Here is a 22,046-nt window from a genome sequence, read left to right on the forward strand (position 1 = left end):
CTAAGCGGCAACGGAGACCTGCACCATATCCCAGTTACAATGAGCCCAGATGCAGAACAGTAGAGAAAGAATCTTCTTAGCAGAAGACAGAAGTTCCCAGGGGAGGAGAGGATCCCGATAACCGGTGTGAATATGGGCAACAGGGAATAAAGGGTAGAAGAACATATTTAAGTGATACTTTGGAATAAAAGGATAGGGGGGTTTAGAGGGTAAAAAAGTGGCTTCGAAAACTGTGGTTGGCATCTGAGAAGATTCTAGGTAACAGAAGTAGAGAAGATGGGGGCAAGGGCAATGCCACGGTAGAGACAGGAAGGGAAGAAGGAATGGGAGAGAGACGATGAGGTGATTCCATTCATCTAGTGGGGACAGCATCAGTCTGGCGGAGGGGACGTCTGACCTGATCTGACAATTTGCCATGCTACTTAGCCAGCGGCACGCATGGGTACTCAGGAGAGACAAGCAAGCGCCCGAGAAGCAAAGAGAAAGAAAATGTGCCGTTAAGCGCGGTCATTGTTTGGACCCATAAAAGGCAGAGCTGAAATCAACAAAAAGCAGACCCCTTCCCCTCCCCACCATCCGAAATGCCCCTGGCAGATGAAGACGTCAATGAAAGAAACCCAACGTGGCTTACGGCTGTCGTTGCTTTTTAAAAGAAACGATTGCTCTTGAAGAAACGAGCAAGGAAGGCCTGGCTTTACTTATACAGAATTACTGACAAAACCCAGCCCAAGGTCTGATCATAACCTGGACATAATTCTTGCATCTCTTTAGTTCTCACTCGCTATTGTGTTTTTAAGAAATTGACTTCCGTCTGAATGCCCCTACATGAGAGAAAATTCAGCACGGCACCCACCTCCCTCCCACTGTACAGATGGAAAAAGGAAAAGACGATGTGCTCAGGTGACTCCCTCAGGCTCTCGTGGCATCCAATGACTGGGCCCAAGGGATGCCTCCATGCACCGGGACCCCAGGCCCATGACCCCTCCTGTAAATCACAGAGCCTGCCGGAAAGTGGCAAACTATAGCTTTACACGGATGACGCCACCCCGCAGACACTTTGCCGATTCCTTCTCGCTGCTGTCACTCGCCTGCCCTTTCTGCCCGTTTGCTGGTTGATGTTTCCGAGCTCCCTTCAACCTAAGCGGGAACGTCACCTTTCTCCCGCAGAAAGCATTTCCCCAACCTTTGCCTCTGCTCTTTCGCTGGCTTACCACACGCTCCACGTCGTGCTGGGAAGGCATTTTGTGTGCATCACCGTAGACCATGGGGTGCTGCACGTCCAGACTCTAACCTATCAGCCTTTGGCTCTTTGGAAAATGAAGCTACAGGTAACCTTTGTGGGTAGGAGAGTCAGAATGGCACAGGGTGAAGCTGGGATCTTAGCGGCCCGGCTTCCCACTTGAGTCCTGGAAGTTCTGAATTTGTGCCTTCGGGGCAGTGGCTAGATCGACGTTAAGGCGCAGGTAGGGGGACGTGCTTGCACGAGACAGCTGCTCAGAGGTTCCGCCTAAGCGGTCACGCCGCCGTTTCTGAATAAGCTTTCCGTGCAGGCTACAAGGCTGGGGAACTGCGGCACGAAAGGGCATATGATGTCTGGTTGGGGACAGAGGACATGCATGTGAAAACCTAACGACAGGCAGCCACGTGAGGGGTAGGGGTGGCCAGAGCGCCCCGAGTGCGGGAGGAGGAGACAAGGTCATGCTGCCGTGACACGGGAAGGTCACACAGGAAAATGAAGCTACAAGTAACCTTTGTGGGTAGGAGGCATCAAGGTGGGACCTGAGCCTGGCCGTGAAAGAGATGCATGGCTTGGACACGTAGATAAGGCAGCACTGGTGACTGGTGACAGGGAGGGCGGGTGGGGAGGAGTGCAGGGGGTGGGGGGCTGTGAGCAGAAGAGCGTCCAGGGAGGGCCCACTGTTAGCCCCCTGAGTGGGCTTCATCCCGAGTCTGTGGGAGCTGGAGAAGGTACAGGAAAGCGAGGTTTTCATCGGGCCAACGTGATGGCAGGACTGGAAGAGCCCAGGGGCGAAGGTCACAGGGCTCGTGGGGAGCACTTCCCAGACTTCCCCGATGTTGCAGGGGGAAAAAAACGAGGGACCAGCGTAGATTTCTTGTCTAAAAAACTATTACCTGTTACCTTCTGTCATCTCATAAAGGAAGGCCACTTAAAGAAACCCATGGGACAAAGGACCTAATTTCAGTGTGAGGGTCAGCTGTTTAAAAGGAAGAAGTAAAGTTTTGTGGGGAAAAAAAAAATCTCCGCGTCGTTTATTTATTTATTTTTAATTTCAGCGTGGGTCAGTGAAAACATTTTCACAGACTGGCACCTATGTCAAGAGAAATGAAAACAAGACGGGCAAGAGACAGGAAGGTTACCAGGGGACTGTGGGTAAGGGAACGAGAGAAAAGAAGTAGTCATGGACTTCCAGGTACTTTCAGAAACGGCAGGTGAGCCCTTCTTTCCCTCCACAAGAGAGAGGAAACAACGCACCAACAAATGTCCAATTGTCCTCTGAGATGCACTGACCCTACGTACTAAAAGGGGCCTTCCCATCAAATACATGCCTCCGGACATCATCTCTGCTTCTGTGCAAGTCCGTAGCTCTATTTAATATTGCTTGGCTTTGGTGGTGAACCAGGCCTGCCCAGCTCGTATATCTGAGATGTAGCTTTCTTTTATTAGCCCTTTGAATTTACAATGCAATAGGCTCTAGGGAATTTGAATAGAACATCAACTTCATGCTCTCCGTTCACTCATCTGGTCTTAGCCTCACAGCTTCAAATTCATAACACAGCACATTCTTTTGGCTCCCAATTGACCCTCTTCATAAAGGACTCTCCCTGGAAAAGACAAACTCCCTCGGGCTCTCCGTGACCTTGTGCTCTTTCACTGATGGGATGCCCTTATTTGATGTTTATCTATTTGTTCGTCTTTAATTTTGAGTGCATTTTTGCCTAGACTTGCTGTTTTAGCCTTTGTGGTATATTTTTAAATCTCTTTTTAAGTTTCCTAAGCAGTGGGCTTATGGACAAATGCCCCAGAGAGTCAGAGTCTCAGCCCTTCTCAGCTGAAATGCCGGCTTCATCCGGACGTGAAATTTCCTCCCTCCCCCTCATGGAGGTCCTCCCTCTTCATTCTTCCTTCCTGATCTCTCCGATCCCTGTGCCCATCCCCACAGCCACCCTAGATGTAAAACCTCACCTTCCCGCCTCCCGCCATATTCACTGACACCAGATTAAGCTTCTGAAACACCACTAGGAGAATACTTCCCTGCCTACTTATCTTCTGTGGTTCCTCCACGGAGGGAAAAATTGCCTGAGTCAGACTGTTACCAATACAATGTCAACAGACTATTGATATTGCAAATTTATTCAAGCGGAAACAATGTGCAGTTCTCAAAAACTTTCTTTAAAACTCAACAGGATTATCTGTGATCTTCAGTGTTTTCCCATAAGATGGCCTCTTTAATCAAATGTTTGTTTTAAAGATGATCTTTTGTTTTTGGTTTTTTAGTTTTTTGTTTTTTTGAGAAAAATCCTGTTAAATTAGAGTAGGGCTTTAGAGAAGCAAGCAAACCAGAGAGAAGAAGCAATGATCACTCCGGAGAAGTGAACGTGATGTGGTCTGTTCTTTACCCCTTAGGCTGATTTTGGGTTTATAATCCAGCATGGCAGTGGGTCTGTCTCAAAAAGGGGACAAACTTATGTCTTTACTCAGATAATGCTGGCTATTCCCCGCTCTCAAACCATTATTCTCTTCACCTATAGGAGAGTGAAGCTACTGAATGTATGCTCTGTACTGACTGGTTTCTCCAGCCCAAACTCAGCCTGCTCTGAGAAGGTAATACAGCAGGAAATGCTGGTTTCATTATATTCTGGAGACCCCTGGGTGGGATAAATGTTCAAGCGGAGTCCTGACTGCCCCCACCCCCCATGTTCCCCGGGCCATCCCAGAATAAGCTTACTGTGAGAGCTGCTTAGTGAGGGCACTAAGTTTCCAGGCTTGCATCACAGTAAAGGACTTACCTAACCTGCCTTTCTCCCCAATTCCTCCCCCCCCCGCCCCAATACAGAGGGAGAATGTTCTCTTCCAACCACTGGGGTTCCTTAGGTTCAGATTTCCTTCCATGGTTTAACAGCCAGCAAACCCCAAACAATTCCCCTCAATCTCGCCCTCTGTTACGGCAATGCTTTTTTCCCCACAATGCTGATGTGAAACAACCTCTCATCTGTCATTGTAGTAAAGTAGAACAAAATTACTAACCCCATCGTAACCAAAGGCGTGCACAAATCGTTCCTGGATCCTCGTTCCCGACGAAGGGCGTGCGCAAACAGCGGGAACAGCGGAGCAGAGCCTGATTTAAGCTTCTAATGGTGGACTGACTGGGAATCGTGACCGCAAGGCTGTGACGAGTAACACTGATATCAGAAGAATTTGCATTTACCTATTCTAGAAAGGAACCTGAGGTCGATGTGTTCTAACAATGATCTCACAGATAGATCATAATTTCTTTGAATTCAATAGCAATATTATCCATTAAGAAATCCTCAAAAATCAGGTTCTGGATAGAAAATGTAAAAGGGTTCCATCACCAAGGAAGGCAGGGCAATCAGCCAACTCCAAAATCATGGGCCTGTCTGGGACTGAGTTGACGGCTACCTACATATTGCCAAAAATGACAGGGAAAATGCAAAAGAAGACAGACACAAGAAAGTATTAATTTACATGATTTTTGTCTCGCGTGCTAAGAGGATCTTGATGAGCAGGGGTGACAACTGCATGGGGGTGGGGAGGTGGCTGACACTTAAATTTCTTTGCAGCTGTTTAATCTCATTCACAGCTCTTGCTGATGGGGACCAATTCGGACCAGTGCTTGGCTGCATAAAACCAGAAAAGGCGGCAGTCCGTGAACTCAAGCCACTATGCTCTCGTTCTAACATCCCGGATAGCGAGTTCAGAGAGGCGGAGACCTGCTGGGTCTTTCCTTCCTCACCCCTCTGGTCCAGCCCTCTCTTCGAACATGGAGCCTAGCGATCGACGGTCACAGACGGGGCGAAAGTTTCAAAGATCGAATTCAAGAAAAGTGACCCAGGGCCTCTTTCCTTACACAGCCATGGCCACATCAGGGACAAGCGACAGGGAGATAACGCCCAGCTGTGAAATTCCTCCCCCTGGGGACCAAGGCATCCAAGTCAGGACATTCCAGAATTAGTTGGGGTTTGAAAGATTTATTGACTGAGGAAGGCTGATATAAGGAGAACTCATTTGTTTAGATAACAGGTCGTGGGCAGGTCTTGGCTTGCTAGATAGCTGATGCCAAGGGAAATTTGGGCTTCAGAGAATCTGTAAGAAAGAACTGTGCCTGCCCTCATCCTCCCGGGTCTACTATTCCACGGCGCTTGGCAGTGTTCAGATGACAAACCCATGCTTGTCTTTTGTCCTCCTCTGTGTTTTGGTACTTGTTCCGCCGAACACAGATGCCCACTGTGGAAAGGGCAGCGTCTTGCATGACAAGGAGACGCGTGGCCGGTTGGGACAGGCTAAAAAACCAGCAGGGAGCCCATTTGGGAAGATAAAAGTTTACTTATTATTACACATTGCCATCGCTAACACCAGCGTGACCCGCAGGATACCAAGGGTGATGGCAACGCAGCGTGCCTCAGGATTGTGGCAAAGGAGATCCGGTAACTTCTGAAATGTTCCTTTCCGAATAAGCCTCGAAGGGGCCCCTGTGGAAAGCTGGGGGGACATTTCGGAATCAGAGAGTTTTTGGAACAGAGGGGATGTTTGGATTTTTAAGAAGCCTTTCACGTCACAGGGGAGGGCGCCTGTGGAGGGGTGCTGGGACTTACCCAAAGTCGCACAGCTCGGAGTATGGGACAGAATCAGTGTGGGAACACAGAGTTTTCGTTTCCAAAGTCCTGCGCCTTTCCAGGCAGCCTCCGCTGCCCCCCAGGGGAGACAGCACGGGGACAATGGGAAGACGGCGGCAGGAGGGACCCAGGAGGCATCAACAACTTGGAAAACGGAGGTGAACAGAAAAGACTCCGAAGGAAGCACAAGAGCTGCACTGGACCGATCCAGAATCTAGGATGAAACAATACGCGGACTAACATGCCGTCTACTCACAAGCTTTGAGAGAAAACGAGGATCACGCGAGCGAGGAGTTAGGGAAAGCAGAGGAATGGTCCCACTTGGGTCGTTCAGGAGCAGGAGGGCGAAAGAAAGGGTTGGGATGCACGAGGGGGAGGCTCAGCTTTGAAGGTTTCCAAGATCTCAGGGAAGAGCGTCTGGTGGTGGAAAGTGGACCCCGAAGGATTAACGGAGGCACCAAGCCGAGGGAAATCGAGTCTGTAAATCTGCACGCTCACACGCTCTGCCCCCTCATAACCAGACTTTCTACCTTCCTTTCCCGTGTGACTTCCTTCAGCTCTTCCCAGGACGCCCGTGCCCGCGTCTCGTCTCCAGAATTCACTTCTCCCGGTGCTGAGCAGGTGTTTGGACCACGTGCTGTAGACCGCACCTCGAAATTCCAGATCTGAACTCACCGCTTGTCTACGGCCTGCTTCTTCCCTGCGTTGCCCTACCACCCAGTCAGCTCAGTCGGGGGCCCTTTCTCCCTCTCCCCTTGCATTCAGTCACCAAACTCTGTTTCATTTCCTAATGGTGAGTCAGCCCCCTTCCCTGTATGTTCTGTGCCCAGCCTTGGTTCAGGACTTCATTTGTTTCTTTTCCTTTTTTCTTTTTTCTTTTTTTTTTTAAATTACGTATTTAAATATTTATTTTTGAAAGAGAAAGAGGGAGAGAGCATGAGTCGGGGAGGGACAGAGAGAGAGGGAGATACAGAACCCGAAGCAGGCTTAAGGCTCTGAGCTGTCAGCACAGGGCCTGACGCGGGGCTCGAACTCACACACTGCGAGATCGTGACCTGAGCCGAAGTCGGACGCTTACCCGACGGAGCCCCCAGGCACACCCGATTGCTCCTGAATGCATGCTTTCTCTGGCCTAGAACACTCCAGCTCTTTTTGCTAGCTTTCATTCATAATCTTCAAGATGAAGCTTAAGCGTGCCCCCCCTCGGGGGGCTGCTTCTTGCCTTATGCCTGTCCCCAGTCCCCAAGCTGATGGGGATGGTCCTCTTCTGTATTCTCACAGGGCGGCTGACACTCCACCTTCGCGCTCAACACCCTTACAGCGACCCCTTCTCTGTCTCCTTCCGGGGACCCTGAGCTCCTTGAGAGGGGCGAACGTGCCTTTCCGCTCTGCACCCTCCGGGCGTGCAACGCTGGTGCCCGGCCCACGCTGCGTTCCCGCTGAATGCACGGTGCCCAGCGAACAAACGAATGCCGGGCGATCGTGGCAACATCGATTTGGCTCAGTCGGGTAAGCGTCCGTCTTCGGCTCAGGTCACGATCTCGCAGTTCGTGGGCTTGAGCCCCATGCCAAGGCTCTGCGCTGACAGTGCAGAGATCAAGAGTCGGATGCTTGACCCCCTGAGCCAAGCAGGTGCCCCTAGGACTTCGAATTTTAAGATCCGGTCATCCTATTTCTTGATTCACGTGGGAGTTGTGTGATGCTTCTGGACACTTAGCCGTTTTGCTCCCCCAGATTGGAATGCTCTTGTAATCAGAATCTCTTTTGTTACTCTGACTCTAACCCAGTTTCAAAACATCATCTGTGAGTAAAGAACTTTTCTTCCAGTCTCTTGGGGTGGCCTTTCCTTGCCTTTACTAGAATTTGGTTCTTTCTTCTTTCCTTTCCTAGAGGTGGAAACAGAATCAAGTCTTCCTGCTAACTGATGCTTGCCTTCTATTTATTAAGTACTTAAAAAGTAACTATTCTTTCAGACAAACTACAAGTTTTTTTTTTTCCATTTTTGCTTTTTATACACCACTTTTCATTAAAATTTTCATAAAATTTTATATACCACTTTTCATTTTCCCAGAGACGGGAAAAAAAAAAATCTTAACCTATAGAAGACTTAAATTCTTAAAATAGGTTTAAACAGAACAAAACCTAGCTTTTAGCCAGAGACTAGAAGTGGTATTTCCTTTACATTAACAATTCTCACAGTATATATATATATGTGTGTGTGTGTGTGTGTGTGTGTGTGTATTTTATATATATACATATACATATGTGTATATATATATATATATATATATTTTTTTTTTTTTTGAAGGGGAGAGGTCTTACTTTATGAACTGCAGATTTACCAAACTGTGGGATGAACCGAGGTCTGAGAAGTCTGTTTGGAAGTGTGTGTGTGTAGTGATGGATGGCAGGGTACTAACTGAGGTCAGCTGGGGTGAGCTGAAGTATGGGGATGGTACCCCAATCATCTCATCTTCTTCGCACACTGCCTTCCCCTACCCGGGAGACAGTTCCCCACATTAGTTCTGCACTCCAGCCTCAAGACATTCCGAAAACATTCCAGAACCCTGGAATATAGGCAAGGGGCTTTCTCTGGGAGGCTGGGGCACGAGGGTAGCGAAGAGTGAGGGCTGCTAAAGCTGATTTAATTTTGATGTCATGGACGAGCCAGAGATACAGGATAGTCTCTGGAAAATACCCAACCGGGGATCTTCAGTTCTGTGCTTGTTAAAAAACACGAAGTTCCCTGTCACTGGTTGTCGGTGTGCAATCGCTCGTCCTGTGATCAAATGAGCCTTTAAAAGTGGTTGGCGGCTGTAACTCAGTCTTAGAGTAAATCATTGGATAATCACTGTGTAAGAGGAGTTGTGGATGTGTGCAGATATGAAGCTATCAGATTTAGACAGTCACATAATTAGTTTAAGGAGGGAACTCAACACTTTTGAAAGCTACATTTACTCACTGTTGAACCATTATGGAGCCATTCAGCACATCTAGAACATTAATGTGCTAAATGGAACCCACTGAGGGGGTTAATGTAGCCTCACGACTATTGATACAATGTAAATTATACTGAGAAAAATCTGAGGAATTTTACATTTTATAAAATTTTACATTTTATACCGAGATATAATGAGAAAACCTGTTTTTATTTTTTCTGGATTTTTTTTTCAAGTGATATGAATCACATACAATTTCTCCATTTCCCTTTCCCCTTTCAAATCTAGACAGGACTAACTATATCTTAAAACTAGACTGTGGAAGAAAATTGGATTAAATCAAGTAGGAATAAAAGTAGAATCTTAGTAGAATCTGTCAGGTTAATGTCTGAAATATACAAGGGCCACTTTATTCAACTGTCCACACCCTTTTGTTTTGTTTTGTTTTCACTAATGTCTCTGGGAATACACATTCTGGTTAAAAATTTAAAGCAAAATCATTAAACAACTAAACAAAATCGCAAAAACGGAAATCAGCCGTAGCTTTTCCCCATGATTTTAAGTGATCCCGCAGATAAAAATCACTTAAAAATCATTCTTAATGTCTCAGATGCTCTCCTCCATGAAGGCGGTAAGAAGAGGACACACTGGTGGTGGCCAGACAGGAGGTGGGTGGTGTGGTCGGGATGGGGGCAACAGGTGATGGGGATTCAGGAGGCACTTGTCATGATGAGCAGGGATGGGGGCAACAGGTGATGGGGATTCAGGAGGCACTTGTCATGATGAGCACCGGAGGATGTATGGAAGCATTGAGTCACTGTATGGTACGCCTGAAACTAATTATCACACTGTGTGTTAACTAACTGGAGTTAAGAGAAAAACTAAAAGAAAAAAAGTAAGTTTCTAACGCCATTTTTGGCAGACAAAACAAAACAAGGCAACAAAACATGGCTTCGGTGTTTGAGTTTTCAGGCTCGGATGTCAGCTGCCTATCAGCACAAAGCCTATTTCTCCTCTTAGTTTTGTCCTGTGGAAGATGCCTGCACCGTTTTCCTGGCATCACAGGCGGCTGCAGTAAAACACACATAAGGAGAACACAACATGGCACACAGATGTCAGGCTATTGAGACGATTCAGTGTCACCAGGAACGGACACGTCGCTTCTCATTTGGAGTCACTGTCACTGAGTTTCCCAAATTACCTGCACTTTCTGTGCACTGGTTTGGGTCTGTAGCACAGACCCTCTTTACACTGCCTGTCTTTCCTCCTCTGAGACCCTCTCTTTGATATTGTCCCCGAGTATCCGAACTGATGTCAGTGGGAGTCATGGGTTTGCCACGGGCACAGAGTTAAGTTCATTATAAAGAAATGGTTCAGAAGCTCATTCTGAAATTGCTAAGCTTGAATGAGGGACAATAAAACACCCAAATGAGAAGCTAGAGACCCATAGATACCTACATAAATGTGGAAAAGCTGAAACCCGTTTATTTACTCTGTAAATCTGAATATAGCTCACAAAAGATCGTAGAGTCAGCTCCACAAATATAAAGCTCTAAATACCCAGAGTCCCATGATAGAAAAACTGCCACCAGCCTGGTGGTGTGCCTGTTCATATCAGTTAGAACTCATAGCAGTTTTTTTTTTTCTAAAAAACCTCTTCTCGGGGCGCCTGGGTGGCTCAGTCGGTTAAGCGGCTGACTTCGACTCGGGTCATGATCTCACGGTCCGTGAGTTCGAGCCCCGCGTCGGGCTCTGTGCTGACATCTCAGAGCCTGGAGCCTGTTTCAGATTCTGTGTCTCCCTCTCTCTGACCCTCCCCCGTTCATGCTCTGTCTCTCTCGGTCTCAAAAATAAATAAACGTTAAAAAAAAAAATTAAAAAAAAATTTTAAAAAACCTCTTCTTTAGCCAGACAGAAGAGCTTCAGAAAGATATGGTCAAACAGTTTGTATTTTATGGGGGTAAGCAAGCAGAGAACTGTAAAATGCCATCAACTATCAAATAATTTATTCTATCGCCCCATTCAATATACTGGATTTGCTTTTGTGTGCATTCGCCTGTAAGAACTGTAGTTTCACTTTGGGTCTGAACTAGCCGGTGAGATCTTTTTTGGCCACCCTGAAATTATTCTAGCTAAGGACTCCTAACATGTGGTAATTGTTTTCAAATGGTACAAAGACCAGCATGAAACGGTCCCTAATACTAAGCGAAGGGAGTAACGAGTCTTATCACACTGTCCTCACACAAGGGACCCCATTAGCTAGTCGGATGTCCTTTGTACTGCCTGCCAAGTCAATGTGAGAGGAGGTCTTGGACGAGATGGCTTATTCAATCGGTAATAGGTAGTTACTCAGTTCATGAAGCATATTAGTCTAACTCAAAGATTTCAAAGCTGAGTTACAAACCCTGTGCTACCCGCTGTAGACTTCCTATCATTCCGTCCAGGACCATGTCTAAGAAGACTGGCCACACCTCTAACAAACCCCAATAGGGACACAATCATTGCAAGCAACACAGACAGCACCTGCTGCTACGGAGAAAATGCTATCTCTAGGTTTTGAAACGAAGGCTCTTGTACTTTGGAAACCATCTGTGTACCCTAAAAAATCAGCCTCTTCTACTGGTGACTGATAGGAATCTCAATTTCTTTTCCTACAGTCATCCTTCCTGACACCAGGTATAACAATACACTTCAACGGCACCTGCGTGGGACATGGTTTCTGTCTTGACTCTCAGCTAACTCCTTAACAGCAACATTTCAGAAGAAAGTGCTATCAATACGAAGTCATTTTTTTTCTTAATTATTTGACTCATAGCACCAACTGAGGAAATCCTCATTTTGTAAAGCAAAAAGAAACTGGGTAAGCATGTACTATTGGGTAACTATATTTAAAAATATAAGCAACGAAGAATGAGATTAGTTAATATTTTCAGCATCAGTTATCGGTACAGTGAGTGCAAAACACTTCAGAAAGCAAGAGAGCAGAATTTATATGGTACTCTTTCAATGGAGCCTGGACAAGAGCCAGGTATGGGTTCTGTGAGGCTCTTCTCTATAAATAATATTAACTTGTCTACATCTTTGGTTTATCTCTCTATTCCTTCCACCAACAAGTATTTACTGGAAGAATTCTGTATGCGTTCCAGGCGTCACGGGAGCCACAATTAGTGTGCATTTTATGAAATACTTTCACATTTTATTCTGTATTCCTAGAAACTGTGGCACATTAATGGTAAACTAAAGTTGGTACTAAGAGACGAGTAATACAATTAAAACATATAAGGTAAGTAATTGAGCTAACTGTCTTCTAAAATTTCTTTGGTAGAAACTATAGCGACCGTATTTTATCACGAGGCGAATTTATTGATTCTGGGTCTCTGCCATCTGTTTCTATCCTATAAAGCTTTTAATCTCAAGGCTTTTAAGGCACTAGGCTAGATAGAAAGCTGGACATGTACGACTGGGAATCTGGGCTAAAAAGTTTAATTTCTCTTTGTGCGATATTTGTGCAGAAAGATGTCTATAAAGCCTGTATCAACTCTAGGCACTGGTGTCATGAACGTCATAGTAAACAGGTGTTTCTCAACTGGGAATGGTGACTCCTCCCCTCCCCTTGCCCAATCTCCTTGTGGTTTTCATAGAACCCAGTCTGACCGTTGTCAAACCTCCCACATCCCCTCTTTATGAAACTACCAAACATTCTTATAAGTCTAAATTAGACACAGAGTATTGCGAACATCTGAAGGGGAATATTACAGATATTCCTGGTATTGTGGGGGTTTGTCAGCTCTCCAATAACAGCAAACACAAAGGAAGTCGGGGAGGGGGATTCAGAGTCCCCCGCTGTCCCCAGCACCTTCACCCAGGCACATGTCCGAATCACAGCGTAATAAGCAGAACCTCTTGTCAAGGCTCTGATGAGCAGGGATCAGGGCTAAGTTTACCTGTCAGGAGCTACACACTTTCGCAGACAGGATGTGCTTGTCAGAACAGAGATCGCTATGGGAGGGGCTGCTTGGTAAGGACCCTCCCGTCGCTTCTTTCATACACTTACTTTTGAATGTGTTTTAAAGTTTCTGAAACTTAGAAGAGATGGGCCCTTGCTCTTTCACAGCCAAAGTATAAAAATGTACAGAAAGAAAAAAATAAAGGATCGCTTGTTATTCTGACATGATGATTCCCAGTTACATAGGTTAAGTGCCCTATGTTTCTTAGACAGTTAGTTATGCCTTGGCTGCAGACATCTAGAGAAAAAGTAATAAAAGCGTGGCTTTTAGAAAGTAGTATTTCTGTTACTTTTATTAGAAAAAAAATTTTTGAAGCATGGGTTTATTAAACTACTGTATTTTTAAATTATACAAAACATACGTGTGTGTATATTTATGTACCTATAGATACATGATTATGAGGTTTATATTTGGTAAAATATTTTAATAATGCTTTTCGTATTAGTTGCCCTAGCTTATTTAGATAGGATTGAATAGTTATACTTTAAATATGATATGTGATGAATTTGTATTAGGGAAGGAATGATTGTGAGGTATTTACGTTAATTACAAACTTTTACTCTTTATTTTTTTGCTTTTATGTTTTTAAAAATGTTTAGTTCTTTTTGAGAGGGGGGAGGGGCATAGCGAGAGGGGGACAGAAGATCCCAAGTGGGTTCTCTGCTGACAGCAGCGAGCCCGACGTGGGGCTCGAACCCACAAACCGTGAGATCATGACCTGAGCTGAAGTCAGACACTTAACGGACAAAGCCACCCAGGTATTCCAAACGTCTGTTCTTTAAAACCATGCTTGCCCCTTATAGTCACGAGATTGGCTTGCCAACTCAACCTCTACTTTAGCTGCTGTGCTAAATTTGAGGTTCGAAGTTTGCATATCCGTTATGAGAGAAATGTGCCCTCTTTGCACACCATCCTTTCTTTTTTAAAAAAAAGGTGAAAAAATCCCAAATTTGTTTTTACTAATCCAGATCAACTCCGCCAATGGAGCATATCCCTTTGTCTAATTTCCCAAAGTTGATTAAAATCCATTTGCGGGGGGCGCCTGGGTGGCGCAGTCGGTTGGGCGTCCGACTTCAGCCAGGCCACGATCTCGCGGTCCGTGAGTTCGAGCCCCGCGTCGGGCTCTGGGCTGATGGCTCGGAGCCTGGAGCCTGTTTCCGATTCTGTGTCTCCCTCTCTCTCTGCCCCTCCCCCGTTCATGCTCTGTCTCTCTCTGTCCCAAAAATAAATAAAAACGTGGGAAAAAAAAAAAAAAAAGAGACTTGGGTCAAAAAAAAAAAATCCATTTGCGGGTCCTAAGTAAACCACACTATCTGTTGTAGGAAGTTCATGTGTCAGCAGTAACCCACACGATGAACTTCTATGCAATGTCAGTTCCCGGGAACAAATAAGGACACACTCAAAAGCGGCCCGCAGAGCAGAGCCTGAGTCCCAGACTGGACTGAAAACTTAATTCTCTATTTTTTTTCTCCCTGGCTTTTAACTAAACTGAAACCCTCCCAATGCCACCATCATTTCCTGAAGGTCTTATAATCAGAGCAGCTCTCCTGCCCAGTCTCATCCGATGGTAGCACTTTTCCTGGACTCTTTTTTGCCTCTTTGGCAATCCAGCCCGCTATCGCTTTGAAAACGGTGCAAAGGAAGCACTTTCCATTAACTTCCAATTTATTCCTTTCCTATTGCGATCCTAAAATGAGCAACAGGAATGCTAAGAACAGAATTTTAATGTAACTCAATTGAAAAGGTTTGTTCCTCTGACAAAATCATGCTGCTGGGTAACATTCATTTTATTAAAAGGGAACCTGTCAAAAAAGAAAAGCAATTCAAGCTACAGGAGAACTCAGCTTTATGGAGAAGATCCATTCCAGAAAAGTTGTATGGAAAATATTTGTATATTGGATCGTTTTCTTTTTCTACTGACTTGGGTTATAATTGTAGAGGTGTGCTCCTACAGAAAATACTTTTGCCTTCTCATATCACTGCAAAAATCACACTAAGGAGCTCAATATTCATCTCAAGGACTATTCTGCATTTGTCAACATGCCATCTAATTTCCCCTTACGGTTTGTGCGACGTTAGTGAAGTGAAGAGTAATCGAAAATGATTTTACATCTGCGTTCGCTGCAAAGTACATATCCCATAAAATATACAATGGCTGATTCTCATTTCATTCTGATTGACCTCACAAAATGGGACCGTTCACACAGCACATTGCCTGGACCACTACTCCACATAGTAGAATATGCTGGCAGCCCGAACCTCGTACTTTTTCATCTGCTTCCGCAGTGACGGCCCTTGCCGATTTGCATTTCGTGGGAAGGTCCTTTTAAGTGCAGTTTAAATTTCCAATAACTGCTTACAAAAAGCGAAGGCTTTCTATTGGATAAGAATGACATTTGTAGCACTGACATAAACAGCCAGCTTCATTGTAAATGTTTACAAAAATTTTCTTTAATGCTTATTTATTTTTGAGAGAGAGAGAGAGAGAGAGAGACAGAGCACGAGCGGGGGAGGGGCGGAGAGAGAGAGGGAGGCACAGAATCCCAAGCAGGCTCCAGGCTGGCAGCATAGAGCCTGACGTGGGGCTTGAACCCACGAGTCGTAAGATCACGACCTGAGCCGAAGTCAGACGCTTAACCGACGGAGCCACCCAGGCGTCCCCGTCATTGTAAATGTTTTTGACGTTCATCGGTGATGGCTCCCAACATAATCAGCTTTATCACCTGGGCAAATGTAGACCCGGAGGGTTTATGCGTAAACCAAAACTCTAGTATATTTCTCCAAATGTCTGCTGCTAATATACTGGGTGCGTATGAAGCAAAATGTTAACCCTTAAGCAGAGGCATTGACCACGATGCCAATGACACGTAAGCCTCAGAACTTCTCATTGTGTGGGTCCCTCCCAAGGCCCTGAGTCTAATTTTGTATTTTTCAGAGGGGGTGGGGGGATCCAAAAATTACAGAAGCTCCAGGGCCCCCAAAACTGGGATCCCACCTGCCCTTAAGAATGTAAATTTTTAAGAGTCTATTCACCGTATCACAGCACTTTATAATCAGAGCAGAATGTGGATATACTTACTCAAAAAACGTTGTCCACCCAGTTTCATCACTTTTTGTGGCTAACAGGCCACTGTTGCCATGGTACGTAAACAAAACTAATTCTAGTCCTTGGGCAGTCATGCTTTTCAAACATCCATTGGTTCCTATCGTCAACCATATCACTTGGTTATCTGGAGACACCACCCGAACTGGCATCCGATTCGGGTCCCGTCTAATCCTGAGGGTGTTGCCATTGCTGTCTGTCACAGCAGTGATATCGTTATCGTTGCTGTAGCTAAAATTGTACAGGTAATCACCAGTGACCAAACTTACAGTATACTGGTGGGTGCCGTTGATGTCAAAGATATAGAGTTCCTGGTCAGTTGGGGAGGCAACTTCATAAAAGTTCATGGAGTTAAGGAAAGGCTTGTTCTTGGACACGGCCCGGATCCGGATATTCCCCAGGTCCGCGATATACAGGGTGCCATCTGGGGAAGCGGCCAGGGAGGACGGCGCGCTGAGCTTGGCGTCTTTGGCGTAGCCATCTCCACTCTGGTAACAGTCACAGTTGGCGTCGTTTTTGCAGTCACACTCTGAAGGTATGCCCGCCACCAGGGAGATCTCCCCGTCTGTGGTGACCTGCCGGATTCGGTTAATCTTCTTCTCATCGGTTTCAGTAATGTACAGGACCCCACTGTACGACACCGCGATGGCGGTCGCCGATTCCAGAGTTGTCTGAACCGCGTGCTTCCCCACAGAATATTCCACGCCTGGAACTTGGCAGTGCATGGGCCGTCCCGCAGCAATGCGCACTTGGCGATTCTCAGTGATCTGCAGAACTACGTTATTATCCAGGACGTAAATGGAGTTGTCCATGGGGTTAATGGCGAGGTCAGTGGGCCATTCCAGACGTACCTTAATGAAAACGAAAAGGTCTGGTTAGTCAGTTACTGCGCGGCAGTTAATTTGCCAGAAGAGTAAATTAGACCATTCAAGGAAATTACCCTTAATTTGATCAACTGTTTCAAAATTGTTTTTTGAAGAGCTACTGTAAAATAAACTTAAAAATCTGGAGTGGAGACAAATGCGGGAAATAGCACGTTAGTGAAAAACGCCGCTTGCTGAAAGATTTGCAAGTCATAGCCAAAGAGCAAATGAACCTTTAAGCAGTGAGTTAACAGGCATCGATGATACATGAACACATATGCTCCTTTAGCAGTAATACCCACCACACGTCGAGGCTTTCTAGGTTATGAATATATGAGTGTTTTATTGTGTTTTCAATCAGGCCAACAGTTAAGTTCCTAATTCTAAATAGAAGTCCCTTGGGACTAATCATAGTGGGTTCTCTCTACTACTTAAAGAGCTCATGCAATCAGAAGATTGGAGATTTAAGCTGTTTTGTTCTTTTTGGGATATCTGCCTGCTGCTACTCTACTGGTATTTTATTACAAATGCTTTAGCATTTCTTAGTGCTAATTGTTTGTAATCTCACTGAATTCATCAAATGCAGAACTACGGAAGAAAATAACTTTTTTTTTTTTTAAGTTTATTTATTTATTTTTGAGAGAGAGACAGTGTGAGCAGGGAAGGGGCAGAGAGGGAGAGAGAGAATCCCAAGCAGGCTCCACGCTATCAGCACGGAGCCTGAGGTGGGGCTCGAACGCACGAAACTGTGAGATCATGACCTGAGCAGAAACCAAGAGTTGGATGCTTAACTGACTGAGCCACCCAGGCGCCCCCCAAATAACTTTTTATTAGCTCCTGAGATACACTTCAATGGAACAGCTTAGTTACAACTAACACCACACCTGATATATCCAGTTTAATATGGGGCCATCACAGTCTACTGACCTAGTAAATCAAGACACTTAGAAGAAAAACACACAATGCAGCTTGAGATTTTAACTACCTGGCTGATGTGCATGCTGGTGTCACAAGTTAAGGGTCTGGCTGAAGTCAGATCGTTAGAGCCCAGGAGAGTTGATATGATCCCGTTTTGATCAACTTTTCTGATCATGGTTCCATCAACAAAGTAGATTAATCCATTCTTATCAATTGCCATTCCTTTTCCAAGAGAAGTAAGTGTTACCAATTTTTCAAACGTGATTTATTTTTAGGCCCATCATTAAATTCAACGTTCAACCCCAGGGATAACATGGGTGATAGGTAGCAGGTAAGACTGCAGATTGTAATTACGTTAGGAAAAACCCAACAGAGGCATTTATGACACAAATCAACATAAAACGTAATAAATAACCCAAATCTGTAAGAATCCCCATTTAGTGTACGAATCATACAGGCTGTACCTGAGTTTTAACTGTAAAATTATAACATCTGTATACTGTTGTTGACTATCAATGATAGAAACAGGTCAGATTCTGTTACTCGGAACTTAGAGTAACTATATTCTAACAAAAACAGATCTAAGCCAAGGTTAGCGTTCTGTTGACCTTGTTACAATGAAATTTGCTATTATGAATAATTCAGTACAACAAATGCTTTTTTTCCAGTCCTCATTCACATAATAGTCGCTAGCTATAATGGAAAAAAAAAAAAAAGTCTTAAACCAAAAAACATTGTAATGAAGGGGATAGTACATGAGCAAGGAGTCAGTCCCAACTGGTTTAAAAGCTAGAAACCTTTGTCACACAGAATTTTAGCCCTTGTCACCTCTAGAAATTCCTCACAGCAAGCATTTTTTCCCATGGCATAGAAACAAAAGTTTAATAGCTCCAAACTGGGTGAGGACTAATACGGTTGCTTAGTGATGGTTTTTAAAGAGGCCCGGGACTCATTCATGACAAAGAAATTCCAGGACAATGAAAAGAATCTGGACACTTCCTTGAAGTTTAACAGGATGTGACCTGAATAATACGGGCTAGTTGCTTTATTCTTTGAAAAGGTGAAAAAATGGTATGATAAAAAAATGCCAAGAACCCAGTATTTGCTGTAAAATCAACTTAGGATTCTAGCAATTTCATGCCAAATGGCTTTTAAAAACACTAGATGTGAAACAGCTTTCTAGAACACGGTGGAGGGTAAAATGTTAGACTCAGCATTAAACACAATCAGGCACTAACTGGATTTTGTATCTTTTTTTTTTTTTTTAATAAAAAGAAATCCTCAAATTGATAAATGCCAGTACCTTTGGGACTCATGAGTGTCGCCTCCACAGCCTTCCCTCCGTCTCCACATCTGGCTTCATCAAATGGAAGGCACTGCTCCCCCGTCCCTGCAACCACTTCAGCATTTTTAGTCAAGTCTTTTGTACCCGTCAGTGACTTTGGGCGATAAATTCTGCGGGTGTTAGTGTCAGAAACATACAGATTTCCTGTGACGGGATCAGTCGCAAGGTAGTATCTATGAGCTGGGTTGCTGCTGTAAAAAAAGGATCACACATAAACATCGCAAGGCAGTTACTCCTAATACACAGGGGTGAGGGGGGGTGGGGGGTGTGTAATGAAAGGCAAAACAAAACAGATCATGGGAAACTGATTATAAACTGAAATCCATTATTAAAGACTGGAAAACGAACAGCATATTTAATAACGACTTCAAAGAATGGTGGAAAAGAATTGGAGGCAAGCTCTAAAAGGATTGCTTTCTTTCTTTGCTGGTGGCTGAGGATTTAATTTACTAAATTTATTAAAACAGCCATCTTGGAAAATAATTCCCTTTAGAAGGCAATACGCTTCTAGCCTAAAACAAAGAAGCAAGTTCTCTAAATCCTTTTGGATCAATGAAAAGCCATTAATAAATTGCTCTTGAGTGATCGACATAAAGTTTATTCCAGGGGAAGGGTGTCTCTATCAAACCCCGGTGAAGTGTAACATACTACTCATGTCCCTTGCACCTCATCAGAGGGAATTCTCCTGTTTTGCTACAAATCCAAATCACATGAACGCCTGCCCCTGACAAAATGCACCATCGGGTCTGTCTTCGTTGCTCTATCATAATCCAGGAGGGCGATCTGATGCAGTTAGTGTTTGTCTTGAGCAACAGGGTTACGTACTAAAAGGAGGTCATGCACGTGTACGAGGCTGTCTCAGATGCCGGCCTCACGCAGTGAGCCAGAAGGGTAGTTCTGTCAAGTTTTACTTCAAAAGTTGTAAATTAAGCTGCCTTAAGACCGGTCTGAGAATTTGGTGAGATGCAGGCATTTGTTCACAAAACATACTGCCTCAATGTGACACATAGAAAGTAGCACAAATGTAAACTATCCTACGTCCCGTTACCTGTGACAAATGGGAAGACCGACATTACCAAGCAATGGACAAATTAGGACCCTTAGGTGGAATTAAAAAGTTCATTCATCTCCTTATGAACACTCAACATCACATTCTTAGGATTAATGGGATTTTGTACCATGTGCAAATATTGCCTTCTGGAAACAAACATTCCAGTGTTTTCGACAAAGATGTTGACAGGCAAGAATCCACTGGATTCTACATTATCTTCACGACAAACTTAGCGTTTTACCAATTTATTCTCATTCTTTCTCTCTCTTTTTTTCTCTCCCCGCCCACACTTTTATACTTGTTTCCATTTGTTTTACATGTGAATATCTAAAAGATGGGGTATAAATCTAACTATATGAAAATATTTGTTCTAAATAATGGCGTAGTGTAGTGGTTTTCTCATTACTATTAGGTTCTAATGATACAATTCTCACTACTTAATGCTCTTCCTTTGAAAGTGGTCAATATGTGTACTTCAGGGCTCCTGTGAGTCTACTGCTAAAATACCAAGTTCTTGGTTTCACGAGCGTGTCTTACATCGGGTGCCCACGTGGCCACAGAGCTGGCCACACGTGGCGTCTGTAGAGACCCTCTGGAGCTCTGAAGCCTCTGGCTGTTAAGTGGATTCACACCGAAACACCGAGACTCGCGAAAGCTTGACCACCTCCAGGTTTCGGGTCTCCTTTCTACCCTTCCGTATCTTTTGGCGACAAGAGACATATTTGAGTAAGAGGTCTTGAGTGTGTGATAAGTGTGAGAGGGTGAATAGTGACACAAAGGATGCAGGGAGATACAAGTCACTTGAGACGAAGACGCTTCAGAACCACTGGGCTATGGACCCCTGCCCATGTGAAGAGTCATTGTATCGCTTTTCTAAGTCGATGCCTGAAATGTCAAATGAACAGACGTACTGCCTTCCTTAATGTGGTAGTTTATTACTCTGTAATGAAGTGAAAAGTTACATATCAAGATCATCTTCAGAGTAATTTTAAGAGATTCTTCCCCCCTATGAACAGCCTGGTATTGACGGAGCTGGTCTTTTAGATATATGGTTGGTGACTGTAACGTAATGCAATCAAACTGGGTCTATTGTGAAATACCATTGTGGAAAGACTTCTCTTTTCTTTCCTATCTCCTCAATTACATACTGATTAGAACTAGTCATATAGCCAGTTATGAAAACATACACACACAATACACACACACACACACACACACATTTTCCTGTCCGTTGTGTACCTATGAGCATGACCTCTAGACCAGACTGCCTGGGTCTGGATCCTAGCTTCCTCACTCACTAAACCTCATGACTTTGAGCAAGTTATTTAACTCGTCTGTGCCTCCGATTCCTTATCTGGAAAGGTGATAATAATAATACATATTTCATAGGATGCTGAGAGGGTGACATGAGCTAATACAGATAAAATGCTTAGAACAGTGCCTAGTACGTAATACATATACAACAAGCATTAGCTGTTCTTAATATCTGCTTCTGTCCTGCCTCCTCTTGGGTTGCAGTGTGTCTTTTGACTTGTAACTCTACACAGTGTAGGAGTGCGATGATTATCGTTAGCTATCTAAAGTACGACTAGCTTTCTGGAAAGGTTAAGAAGAAAAACAATGGCTACGTTCAAATTTGTTTCCTTGGTCTTGCTGTTAGGCTAGAACATCCTAAACTATTCAAACAATGCAGACCCTTCTTTAAACATGCACTTTGAATTGTTTCCAGGGTAATGAGGATAAAGGTAAATGAATAATGCAATCCAATGTAAATTCAGTTGGAGTTAAGCATTCATACGAAACACCTTTATAAAGCTGCAAGGTCACTTTTAAGAACATAATATCAAGAAGCCTCTCTTCCTTTTACATGTACAAAGGGTGGAAAGGTACCATATCCATGAGACCATGCCAGGGTCTTTTTGTCTCAGTGCTGAAGTACCAGA

At 44.4% G+C, this 22,046-nt stretch overlaps 1 protein-coding gene across 1 annotated transcript in view; it reads right to left on the bottom strand.

Moving 5' to 3' along the window:
- TENM3 (teneurin transmembrane protein 3) overlaps nucleotides 1-22,046 on the bottom strand; it is a 294,059-nt gene that overhangs the window by 22,048 nt on the left and 249,965 nt on the right. The window contains exons 18-20 of the mRNA XM_049631792.1: nucleotides 19,011-19,243; nucleotides 17,775-17,929; nucleotides 15,903-16,777 (exon numbers count right to left, since the gene is read on the bottom strand). Coding sequence (XP_049487749.1) covers nucleotides 15,903-16,777; nucleotides 17,775-17,929; nucleotides 19,011-19,243 — 1,263 coding nt within the window. The remainder of the gene's footprint in view (nucleotides 1-15,902; nucleotides 16,778-17,774; nucleotides 17,930-19,010; nucleotides 19,244-22,046) is intronic.

The sequence above is a fragment of the Panthera uncia genome, chromosome B1 (assembly GCF_023721935.1).
Source record: "Panthera uncia isolate 11264 chromosome B1, Puncia_PCG_1.0, whole genome shotgun sequence".
Classification (NCBI taxonomy): domain Eukaryota; kingdom Metazoa; phylum Chordata; class Mammalia; order Carnivora; family Felidae; genus Panthera; species Panthera uncia.